Source organism: Rhinoraja longicauda, chromosome 33, assembly GCF_053455715.1.
Source record: "Rhinoraja longicauda isolate Sanriku21f chromosome 33, sRhiLon1.1, whole genome shotgun sequence".
In the NCBI taxonomy this organism is placed as follows: Eukaryota; Metazoa; Chordata; class Chondrichthyes; order Rajiformes; family Arhynchobatidae; genus Rhinoraja; species Rhinoraja longicauda.
Genome location: NC_135985.1, coordinates 18,760,099 through 18,773,013, shown reverse-complemented (window position 1 = coordinate 18,773,013; position 12,915 = coordinate 18,760,099). Strand labels below are relative to the sequence as shown.

The 12,915-nt window shown below is 42.3% G+C and overlaps 1 protein-coding gene across 6 annotated transcripts in view; it reads right to left on the bottom strand.

Moving 5' to 3' along the window:
• pias1b (protein inhibitor of activated STAT, 1b) overlaps window positions 1-9,365 on the bottom strand; it is a 142,469-nt gene extending 133,104 nt beyond the window's left edge. For 2 of the 6 annotated variants that reach the window (XM_078427125.1, XM_078427122.1), the window contains exon 1: window positions 9,339-9,363. Coding sequence is in view for 2 of the 6 variants with exons in the window: in XM_078427122.1 (XP_078283248.1) it covers window positions 9,339-9,362 (24 nt within the window). In the remaining 4 variants the exon portion in view is untranslated. Of the gene's footprint in view, window positions 1-5,948; window positions 6,016-8,243; window positions 9,107-9,338 lie in introns of those variants that run through there. The other 4 variants (XM_078427119.1, XM_078427120.1, XM_078427123.1 and 1 more) reach the window with 4 other exon arrangements.
• Window positions 9,366-12,915: the final 3,550 nt, after the last annotated feature.

Below are 12,915 nucleotides of genomic sequence, written 5' to 3'. Positions count from 1 at the left end.
AACTGGTCTATAATTACCTGTTTTTAAATATTGCGTGCAGTTCTGGTCTCCCCATCACAGGAAGGATGTGGCGGCTTTGGAGAGGGTGCAGAGGTGGTTGACCGAAATGCTGCAGGGTTTCAGCGACAGGGAGAGGTTGGATGAACTTGGATTATTTTCTCTGAAACGTCAGAGTTGGAGGAAAGACGATAGAAATATATAAAATAATCAGGGGCATAGATAGGATAGACAGTCCAAACCTTTTACCCAGGGTGAAAATGTCCAACACTAGAGGGCATAGTCATATGGTGATGGGGGGGGGGAATGTTACATGGAGATGTGCAGGTTAAGTTGTTCCCATAAAAAGTGGTGGGGGCCAGGAACACATTGACAGAGGGGGGGGGGGGGGGAGGGATATGATAGTGGCCTATAAGAAGCTTTTAGATAGGCACATGGAAGTGCAAGGAACAGAGGAATATGTATCATGTAACAGCAGATGAGATCACTTTAACTAAGCATTATGTTCAGCACAAACATTGTGGGCCGTAGGGCCCGTTCCAGTGCAGCACTATCTGTGTTCTATGTACATAGTCATGGGAATAGAGCAAGTAATTTTATAACTAGAAGTTACATAACGCTGCAGACATAATACACATTGCACATTCCTGATATAACTTAGCAAAATAACAGTTTGAGGACCCATTTTGTAATAAGATAGTGAAAGTTCCTTATTACATTGAGTGTTGGTATCTCCATTGATTTAACTATATATAGGGCTCTCCAAATAAATCTGCATAGCAGGCAGTGGAAAATACTAAATTTGCTGCATTTACAGTAAACAAAAATCAAAAGTTAAACTGTTGCAAGCATGAACATTCTGTCAGATTAGCAAATATTTAGACTATACCTTTTGAAACAGGAGCCAAACATTCTGAGCATAAAAATCGAAATTTTAAACCAAGAGGAAGACAACTGGTTAAAAGGATTTTTTAATATTACAGCATTATTATATAATTAGTCTTTTATTCCAATGAGTGAAATTATATTGGGACCAGATAGTTGGTGTCAACCCAACATGTGCATCTAAGTCGACAGGTCAACATCCTAACCCAATGTGTGCATTTGAAACATTCAGCAACAAGGTGCTCAAAGTCTACAATACCGAATACTAAATGCAACGTGCACCAAAATTTCAGCACTGATCCTGCTTACAAAAGCCGATTGATAATCTCACTGCCAGCATTTTCACTTGCTTCAGATTCCATTTTGCGACTTTTCTGATTATCATGAAATATTAGTGTTCCCCTTACACATTCTCTTCTGCTATATCTAAACTTGAAATTGTTTCACATCAATATAATCTATGCTTACTCATATTGCTCAGTTTCCCTTCTGAGGAGTACCAGTAATCTCCCCCTTCATTAATATGAAACTAATTATTTCAACCTGCAATAATAGACAAAAGAAAAAGGGCATGGACTTCCTTACTAGACATTAATCTTTATTCGTATCTCACCACTTGGAATCAGCCTTACTATTTCCAGAATCATCTTCCAATATTTTTTCTGCGATGTGCTGACTCAAATTGAGTTTGATATTCTAGGTCTCCACATTTACCCAAATTCTGAAGAATCAGCTTTTATAAATCAATACTACTCCACAAATGTTTATCTACATTATCCAGGCATCTAAAGTAACAATTTCAGTGACTCGTATTCCCTTCACTACTTGAATGACCATTGCATATATTAGATTTTAAATAATAAATTAATCTTTAAATAGCACAAATTGTATAGGTGCTTAAATAATTGTGCAGCTAAATGTTGTGCATTTTGGTGAAATTACTCTTCTTTTTTATCCAAGTACCTGAACAAATGTTTTTTAAATATTGCAATTTTATGCCTCCATCACCTTCACTAGCAGTTTGTTCCAGCATCCTGTTCCTCAGATCTTCTTTAGATATTTCCCCTTTAAATATTTTCAGTTCTTTAAATAATTTCCCCAAACCTCTGTCCTCGAATGTTAGATACCCCTACCCTGGGAGAAAGATTGTTACAATTATATCTATGCCCCTAATAATTTCATAACCCTCTTAGATCACCCCTCAACCTCCTAGATATCAATAACAATCTCAGCCTATATAATCTCTCCTTGTAACAAAAGCACTCCATTGCAGGCATTCTGATGAATTTATTTCTAGTGCTACCACATGCTTTCTGCGGTTTTGCACTCAATATTCCAATTGTGCCTGAACCAATGTATTGTGCAACCGCATACAACACGAAGTCCCAACTCTTATATTCGATCTGTGCAGATGAAGATAAGCAAACAAGCATCTGCAGTTCCTTGTTTCTACATTACACACTCATTACAATATCCACTTGTGATTCTTTTCAAGAAACTATGAACCAGACAGTCAACGCTCACAAAGCGGCCAGCCCGGACGGCATACCCAGTCGCATCCCGAAGGCATGTGCAAGTCAGCTAGCAGGGGTGTTCACTGACATTTGTAACCTCTCGCTTTCCCCAAGATCCATCCCCACCTATCCGAAAACCTCCACCATCATCCCCATACCCAAGCTCAACAAACCCACCACCCTCAACGACTGGCGACCTATAGCATTGACACCGATCAGCAAATGCTTTGAGAAGCAAGTCAAGGACATAATCTGCTCCTCACTACCCAACAACCTGAACCCCTACCAATTTGCCTACCGACCCAACAGATCAACAGACGATGCCATCTCCTACACCCTTCACACTGCCCTCACCCACCTGGACACGAGGGACACTTATGTTAGGATGCTGTTCATAGGCTACAGTTCAGCATTCAACACAATTGTGCCCTCTAAGCTCGTTGGCAAGCTCCTGGAGCTGAACCCAGGCCTGTGCACCTGGATCCTGGATTTCCTGATGGGCCGACCCCAGGTGGCGAGGATCGGAGACTACACTTCCGCAGCCTTCACCATCAGCGCACCTCAGGGGTGTCCTCAGCCCCTTCCAGTACTCCCTGTACATCCACGACTGCGTGGCCCAACATGACACCAACACCATTGTCAAGTTCGCGGACGATACTGCAGTCATGGGTCTGAACACCAACGGGGATGAGTCGGCCTACAGAAAGGGGGCAGTGGCCCTGACACGGTGGCCAACAACCTCTCTCTCAACGTCGACAAGACCAACGAGATGGTCGTCGACTACGCGGGGGGGGGGGGGACGCGCACCCCCCTCATCAACAGTGAAGCGGTGGAGAGGGTGCAGAGCTTCAAGTTCCTCGGTGTCCACATCAGAGGACCTGACCTGGACCACCCACATTTCCACCATCACAAAAAGGCACAACAGCATCTCTACAACCTCAGACGACTGAAGAAATTCGGCCTGAATCCCCGGGACCTGAGATTTCTACAGAGGCACCGTGGAGAGCATCCTGACAGGCTGTATCTCCACCTGGCATAGCAGCTGCACCAGCCACGCCCGAAGGTCCCTGCAGAGAGTGGTGCAGACAGCCCAGCACATCACCGGGTGCGAGCTGCCCTCCCTCTAGGACATCTACTCCAGGCGGTGCTTTGGAAGAGCCCTGAGGATCATCAAAGGCCCCAGCCACTCGGACCACAGTCCATTCTGCCTGCTGCCCTTAGGCTGAAGGTACCAGAGCATCAGCTCCCATAACAGACACTCAAATAGCTTTTTCCCCCAGGCAATCAGGCTGCTGAACCAACCAGCCCTGAAACTCACCTGAACTGGACTCTGTCTATAATTTAATGTTCAGTTTATAATTTAATGCATGCACTTTATAATTTAATGTTAAATTTACTGTATAGAATCCTCCAGCACAAGATTTTCACACAGGATTGTACCATGTATGGAACTGGCGTGACAATAAACCCCTTGAATCTTGAATTTTCTTCAGCTAAGTCTGAAGTAGGGTCTCGATTCGAAATGCTGTCTGTCCATTCCCCCTACAGATGTGGACTATTTGCAGAGTTCCTCCAGAACTGTTTTTTGTTCTGGATTCTATTGCTTTTCAAACGCCTCCCACTTATTGCATGTTGTTTTTCCACTCTTGCAGCTGCTCCTAATCTACTTTCACCAGGTCATGTCTTAAACTATTGAAGTCAGCCCTCGTCCATTTAAGACCTTATCTCTTAGTTCCACCTTTCCCACGACTACCTTAAACTTATCGAATTGTGGTCACTGTTCAAAGAATTCCTCCACCGATAATTCCACCACTTGCCCACCCTAATTCCCTTAAGTTGAGTGCAGCTTCTTCCCTATTAGGATCCTCCACAGCCCACTTCAAAAACCCTTTCTGAAAGTAGTTAACAAATTCCACCCTGTCCAGGCCCCTTAACTATGCCAATGAATATTGGAAATGTTTACATCTTGGATGACCTGTCCTGGACCCATCACACAGATTAAATCACTATGGCAGCGTGCCAGGGACTCTAAGTTCTTAAAACTTCGGCATGCCATTGAATACTCCAACAAACTCTACAGATGTACCGCAGACAGTATTTTGACTGATGGATCATGGCCTGCTATAGCAATACCATTGCACAGGAAAGTACGAGGCTGCAGAGTGGTAGACTCAGCCTAGTCCATGAGATGCCACCTGCTGAAGGCGGAACATATCAAAGAGCACCACCAGCTCGGCCAAGCCCTCTTCTCACTGCCATCATCAGGCAGGACGTACAAAAGCTTAAAGTGTCACATCACCAGGCTCAGGAACAGCTACTGTCCTACAACAACCAGGTCATTGAACTAACATGCAAAATCCTAATCTTACCTCGGCAACAGAACACCATCTCTTGCACTGCCATTAACTTGTTTTCCAAATGTATGAAGAAGGGTCCCGACCCAAAACTTCACCTATCCACGTTCTTCAGGGATGCTGCACAACCTGCTGAGTTATTCCATCACTTTCTCTTTTTCGCTAAATGTCTTAACGCTGCTTTTTTTCCACTGTCTTGTAGAATTTATATATAACATGTTTATGTGTTGTCTGAGTCTATATGTTTGTGATGCTGCTGCTAGCAAGATTTTCATTGCACCTGTACCTCATCGTACTTGTGCATGACAATAAACTTGCATTGAAAGTTAAAGTCACCCATCTTAGAACAAAGATCAAGTTAATTGAAGACAACAGAACAATTAGCCAAATAGATAATCTGAGATTTGACACTTAATGCAACCAAAAGTTTGGCCTCTATTTTTTTTAAAAGCATTATTGTGCTCAACAAATTTAATGAGCATCATGATAAATGTTTCTTTTAAATAATTTCACCCGAGAGCTGTTCCAACAAAAAGATTGTGACCCACAGATATATTTCCGCTATTCATGCACGTGAAAACAAAACTTATCCGATGCGGTCAGACAAGTTCAGGTGGCCCCTGTACGATAGCTGTTCAGACTCAGCTGGAAGCGAGAAGAACTGGTGTCAATGCAGTGCAAAGAAATGCCGATGACTCTTCCTACCATCTCATGCAGGAAAATCTGTTAAGGAGTAGCTTTCTGGCAGTCATTGATTAGACTTGTGCAAATACCTTAACAGTGTGGAATGGAGGGTAGCTGAGACTTGAGAAATCAACCCAGGGCATTTGCCTTTATCTTCATGAAAGTAGGAAATAATGAAAAATTCTACATTTGGTTTAAATATGTGAAGCAAACATAATGAAACAAGTTAACTGCAGTCGGTTCTGCAACAAATATTTGTTTTCCTCAGTGGAGATGTGCACTTCAATTTAAAGCTCCTGCCAATCACTGAACCATAAGGCATAAGGTTAGAGGTCGACATCATGAGTGCACACAGCATTCCCAAGAATGGAAAAGCCCTGGTAGTGCTTGAACATCTCAGTACATTAAATAAATAAATCTTTAGCCATGTGCAGTAAAGGACATTCAAAGAATGCAAATCACAACTTTATCATAACTGATAATGAGAAATTCTTCATAGTGCAAGACTAACTACATAAAGAAGATGGCAGGCTGCTCCTACACAAGGACATGCACATACAATTCTCCCTCGATGTATAAGGTGGTGGAAGTTGCTGCAAGGCAAGAAAATATAGAAAATCATAAATGCTACATGTAATTCTACTTTTGACATTTAGTTGATATGTTCAAACTTACAACTGTACCAACCTTTCCTAATTCTGTATTTTCACACAAAGCTACTTTTACGGCATAACAAATCAAGAGGGGACATAATCATCAAGACGACTGACTTTTCCCTCAGCAATAAATTGATATGAAAAGTTAACTTTCTCTGCATTTCATATCAATGATCATGCCCATTTTTCAAAAACTTCTCGGCATTTTTGTGTCATATTGTTTAGATGTACTCTAATTAAAAAGAGAAGCCCAAAAACATTATCAATTTTGCTACTTTCCCCCAAATTTTGCCAGTTGCCTCTATTGACAGGTTAATTTAGAAGCAAATTAAACAGCTATCCCACACAATTTTAGGATGTGGGAGAATATGCAAACAAAGGTCAGAATTGAATCCAGGTCACTGGAGTTGGGAGGCAGCAGCTTTTGTCGCTACATCACTGCGCCAGTATTTGAAAGAGTGGAGTTAATGTGATAGAGAAACAAAAACAAAACCACAGAGCAACAGGAAGATGCTCAGTATCTTTAATATTTTCTTCTTGCTGCTTTCAGCTTCTATCGTGATTATACAGAGGAACCACACATTTGCCATCTAAATGCCAAATGATCACCAGAAACTCTGCATTAAGATGTAGGAATGTTTTGCTTTTTGAAAATACCTAAACATGATAAATAGGAGGCCAAAAAGCAGTTTCTGTGAGAAAACTGTTAAATGAGAAGAAAGTTAACTTTAGCTGCTTTAACATGACATTACTTTTTATGTCAAGTAACTGGGCACATAGTTTGTTGAGACAACTATACTGCCTGGCTCCCAAATGTTAGTTAAGCATGATGCCCTTTCAAGTAGATTTGTTTTAGTTTAGTTTAAGAGATACTGCATGAGATACAGGCCCTTCAGTCAACTGAGTCCACTCCACACCAAACCTGTGATCACCCATTCATAATAGTTCTATGTTATCTCACTTTCTCATCCACTCCCGACACATTAGCAGCAATTATCCAACAGGTAGATTGTACTGCGGGGCAAACAAACAAAACCAAACACTAAGATGAATCCTCACTTCTTACCCAAAACAAAAAACAACTAAATATCTAATAACACCACAACTGCAAGATCTTTTCCAGTCACAGGCAGAAAACAGCCAAACATTTTAAAGAATAAGGCTTTCAGAGGAAACTATTTCTGCAGGCAGATTTGCAGATCCTACAAATTCAGGTGTTTGGAAATACAAAGTAGGCCTGCTGTGGTGTTTACTGTGTTATTTTATAACATGTTTACTGCATCACGACATATTGCTACCACTGTAGGATAGAACCAATTGTTAACAAGCAAGCACTAAAATTTAAACAAATGCTTGAACTTTCACCATCCATATCGCCATATTTTATCACAAAATAATTTAGACATTACAAATTAATTACTTTAAATAAATATTGCACAAATGCTTTTACACAACAACAAAAAATTGTATATCAGAACTATATTGTCTTTAAAATTTCAGGTTGTTAGCATAAAATTACAAATAAACTATGCAATATAATGTTCGCATTTTTGACAGTCAACACGGAATAGTAACATTGAAAAAAGGTGTTTTCAATTTCCTAGCAGCTGACACACACCATGTTAGAAGAAATAAAGATGCAGAGTAAAGGGCTATCACCAACAAAATTAACATATTTGCTGTGAACATCAGCCTCATTTGAGTTGCGTCAGTGTCACATAGCAAAAATCCAATTTAGTAACATAACATTTGAGTCTATCCACTTGCTTATGGCTACAATGGAGACTCCCAAATATTGCTTGATTTTCAAAGGAGCAACAGGGAGGAATGGACAAGAATCCAATCTACTGTATCACAAATCCCAGTACAAACCGCTGATTCTTCTTTAATCACCTGTCCCTGCAGATACGCACAAGAATCTCTTAAATGAGTGCCTTGACCCCAATCTATGCTCATTCCATCATTCCTGCTGAATATCTAGACAGATAGCCCAAAAATAGTATGCGACCCATTTACTTCTACATATGCCAAAAAAAGCCCTAAAAGCATTGAAATAATACACTGCCTACTGCACAAATTCCTTTAAAAGCGTTGTTAACGAAACCAAGTAATTTAATAACATTGCTTTGATATCATCTAAATCGTCAAAATACCTATTTTATAGTTTGCATCGATTATGGTTTGTAGCTGCGTTGCTTCCAAAGTACAAGCGATATAAATAGCAGTGTCATATATAACAGGAGCAAGTTCTTAAAACCAGTCAATAGCGTAGACAGAATCTGACGAGCTCGACTACGGACATCGTCGTAATATCGCTGATATTAAATCTCCCAACATTTACAAAACAAGCTACTGTCCCATTTTGCTCGGAACACCCACACGGTATTCGAAACGACTCCTCGATATGAAACTAACACCACATTAAACAATCACCTTAACCTCTAATAAAGAAAACATCAACACATGCGGAACAAAACAAACTGCAATCTGCGGAACAAACTCCAACTCGCTGCTGCTCCTGCAAGAGTTTTGGTTTTGGAAAAATAATTGTAAAAGGTATTCTGGCGTCGTTATAACCCCAACTGGATAAAGAACTGGAAGGGGGAAAGCGTTGAGGAATTGGCTCCAACTTTAAAGAAAAACGTATGCAACCCTGTGAATGGTGCACTTTTGCATTTTGCGGGTTTGTTTTTGAGGTGAAGGAGGGAGAAGTAAAGTGGCTCCAACTTAGGGAAAAAGATTGGCAGTGGGATCGCCATCGTCCCGGCAACGGCGAGGCGCTGCCGCTGCCCAGGGACAGGGACAGGGTCAGAGGCAGGCAGAGACAGTCCAGGGACCGTTACACAAATGGGCAGCGAAAGGCCAGAGCGCAGTGCTGGTCCGCAGGCAGGGGTCTGCGAGTGAAGGAAGGAAGGAAGGAAGGCGGTAGCGGGGAGAGGCTGGAGCCGGGTCCCGCACACAGCGGGCAGGCGGCCTCTCCCCCTGTTTGTTATCTTCACTTCAAACACACGGCGGCCCGGCGGCCGTCCAGCGAGCAACTTGTCAACAGCAGCAGCAGCAGCCGCCGCCTTCACCTCCACCGGACCAGCCAAACTTGCGCGCCTTCTTCTTGCTCTCCCCCTTTGCTCGGAGCCCGCGAGCTCTCACTTTCCCCCGCGGTGCCGCAGCTCCCGCACCGAGCGCGGCAGTAGCTGCTGCAGCCACCCACCGCCCGACCCCCCCCGAGCCTCAATCCATCTGCGAATTACCTTCAGTTCCGCACTGTCCGCCATCTTCTCGCGCTTTTCCGCGCATGGGCGCCGGCCGCCGCCGCGTCACGTGGGCTCGCCGCTGACGTCAGCGCCCCGGGTTTGAATCCTCCCGCCTTTTCGCCAGGACTCCCCTTCACATCCTCGTGGCTTCAACACTTGTCAATGGGGCTGGGGAGAGTGGCTCGACCCGAGACGTCACCCATTCCTTCTCTCCTGGGATGCTGCCTGATCTGCTGAGTTACTCCAGCACTTTGTGAAATAAATACCTTCGATTTGTACCAGCATCTGCAGTTATTTTCTTACACTAAAAAGCATTCTCTGTTCATTAATTTTGTTCTTTCTGCATTTGTTTCTTTTTTACATCGTTCCTTTCTTTACTTTTTTTAATTTCCACATTTCTTTCTAATCATTCAGCTCAGAAGTTATAGGAGTAGAATTAGGCCATTCAGCCCATCGAGTCTACTCCGCCATTCAATCGTGGCTTATCTCTGCCTCCTAATCCCATTTTCCTGCCTTCTCCCCAGAATCCTGGACACCCGTTCTGATCAAGAATTCGTCTATCTCTGCCGTTAAAAATATCCACTGACTTGGCCTCCCCAGCCCTCTGTGGCAATGAGATCCACAGATTAACTACCCTCTGACAGTTTCAGTTTAGCTTATTGTCACATGTACCAAGGTACAGTGAAAAGCTTTTGTCGTGTGCTAACCAGCCAGCAGAAAGATAATACATGATTAGAATCGATCCATTTACAGTGTATAGATACGGACAAAAATAGAAACAACTAAAGAAAGATAGACACAGAGTGCTGGAGTAACTCAGTGGGTCAATCAGCATCTCTGGAGAAAAGGAATAGCCGATGTTTCTGGTCGAGACCCTTCTTCAGACAGAAACAGAAACCTCAGACAGGTCTCGACCCGAAACATCACCTATTCCTTTTCTCCCGAGCCTGTTGAGTTACTCCAGCATTTTGTATCTATCTTCGGTGTAAACCAGCATCTGCAGTTCCTTCCTAAACGACTAAAGAAATGTACAAATAAAAAAGTAAAGTAACGAAGAATATCTAAAAGAAACCAAAGCAGAAAGAACAAAATACACAACCAAGGTATGCTACAAGAAATGCTGGCAGAAAGAAAGAAATAAAACATTGCTCTCTCGAAAAAAAGGTACTGTTAATGCTGATGTACAAAAGGAAGTACAAAGTGCTGGAGTAACTCATTAGGTCAGCCAGCATCTCTGGAGAACATGGATAGATGGCATCTCAGGTTGCGACTGAAAGGAAGCATGCAGGTACAGCAGGCAGTGAAGAAAGCCAATGGAATGTTGGCCTTCATAACAAGAGGAGTTGAGTATAGGAGCAAAGAGGTCCTTCTACAGTTGTACCGGGCCCTGGTGAGACCGCACCTGGAGTACTGTGTGCAGTTTTGGCCTCCAAATTTGAGGAAGGATATTCTTGCTATTGAGGGCGTGCAGCGTAGGTTCACTGGGTTAATTCCCGGAATGGCGGGACTGTCGTATGTTGAAAGGCTGGAGCAATTAGGCTGGTATACACTGGAATTTAGAAGGATGAGGGGGGATCTTATTGAAACATATAAGATAATTAGGGGATTGGACACATTAGAGGCAGGAAACATGTTCCCAATGTTGGGGGAGTCCAGAACAAGGGGCCACAGTTTAAGAATAAGGGGTAGGCCATTTAGAACGGAGATGAGGAAGAACTTTTTCAGTCAGAGAGTGGTGAAGGTGTGGAATTCTCTGCCTCAGAAGGCAGTGGAGGCCAGTTCGTTGGATGCTTTCAAGAGAGAGCTGGATAGAGCTCTTGAGGATAGCGGAGTGAGGGGTTATGGGGAGAAGGCAGGAACGGGGTACTGATTGAGAGTGATCAGCCATGATCGCATTGAATGGCAGTGCTGGCTCGAAGGGCTGAATGGCCTACTCCTGCACCTATTGTCTATTGTCTATTGACCCTTCTTTTGACACCTGTTCTTCTTCGTCAGACACTTCTTCAAACATTGCTCTATTGCTTGGATGATCTTTTGTTAACATCCAATATCGATTTGAGGATATTTGGTAGGGGCATTCCGCATGATTGTATGGGCTGTTAGAAAGCTGTCATTTCCCACACTGAGGAAAGAAGAAAGAAATGCCTTCAGGAAGAAATGCCATAATTAATGTCTCCAGGTGCTGTTTGGCCTCACCTCTCCGCCAATCCACTGTAATGTAGAGAAAGGTTGTGCTGCCCAACAATAACCAACCCGGACATCTAATATCCCACCCACCCGGCAGCATGGTTACAAGGACCTCTTTCTGGTCTTGAATCCTAACCTCGTCAATTTTAACAATGATGAGATGTAAGATAAAGTCTGAATTGGTAACACTGTCTATAACAAAATAACCCGATGACAATGATCCATGAGTTTGAACAGCCTTGAAGGGGATGTGTGGTTTGAAACTGGATCCAAAGGAGAAATGGGCAATATGATTACTTAATACTCAAATGACCTGTAAAAGCATTAACCTGGATGAAACAGGCCATATCTTACCCTTCATACACATTCAATGGAGATATCTCAGAGATGAATTCACTCTGCCAAAAAAACACACAGTGGTTTATTAACATCAAACACAATTTCAGTTCAATTTAGTTTATTATCACGTGTACCGAGATACAGTGAAAAGATTTTGTTGCAATCTAACCAGTCAGCGGAAAGACAAAACATGATTACAATCGAGCCATTTACAGTGTACAGATGCATGATCAGGGAATATCATAGTTAAAGTAAGCTGTCGCAGTAAAGATTTAAAAGTGTGGAGCGAAAGCAATGTGTGATTGTAGATCTGCTTCCATGGCTAATAGTTTTGTCCATGTGCAAACAGGAAGAAAGAAACATAGAAAGAGGGGATTACAATAAGAGCAAAATAGAGAAACACAAAATTGCATTAAACAAGAAATGAAATAAATTAAAATGCAGATAAAAATACATAAAGCATGAATAGAACAAAACATACAAATAAATAAACATGGAAATAAAGAAAGCCAGGATTTTAAAGGAGTGTGGGGAAACTTATCCTGGTTGAAAGAAATGCAAGTGAGATTAAATAAAATTTGGTTTAAAAACAAGAGCTAGGTAAACAAAAGAGCAGGCAAATGGCTAAGGAGACAATTTGGATGAGAATATACAAGGTGTGATTAGTACATTTGCAGGTGCCACTAAAAGAGGTGTCATCGAAGATGGTGAAGTTGGTTATCAATAATTAAAGCGGGATTTTGATCAGCTGGGATAGTGGGCTGAAGAATGGCAAATGGAGTTTTATTGCAATAAGTGTGAGGTATTGCATTTTGGGAAGTCAAACTAGGGCAGGACCTTCCACAGTGAAAAATAGGGCGTGTTGTAGAGATAGGGAGTGTTGTAGAGAGAGGGATCTATGAGTGCAAGTAAATAGTTTCTTGAAAGTTTACATCACAGATAAATAGGATGGTGAAAAAGCTTTTGACATGCTGGTCTTCATCAGTAAAGGAATTGGTATAGATGTTGGGACGCTATGTTACAGTTGCTGTTTGTGAGGTGGCACTTG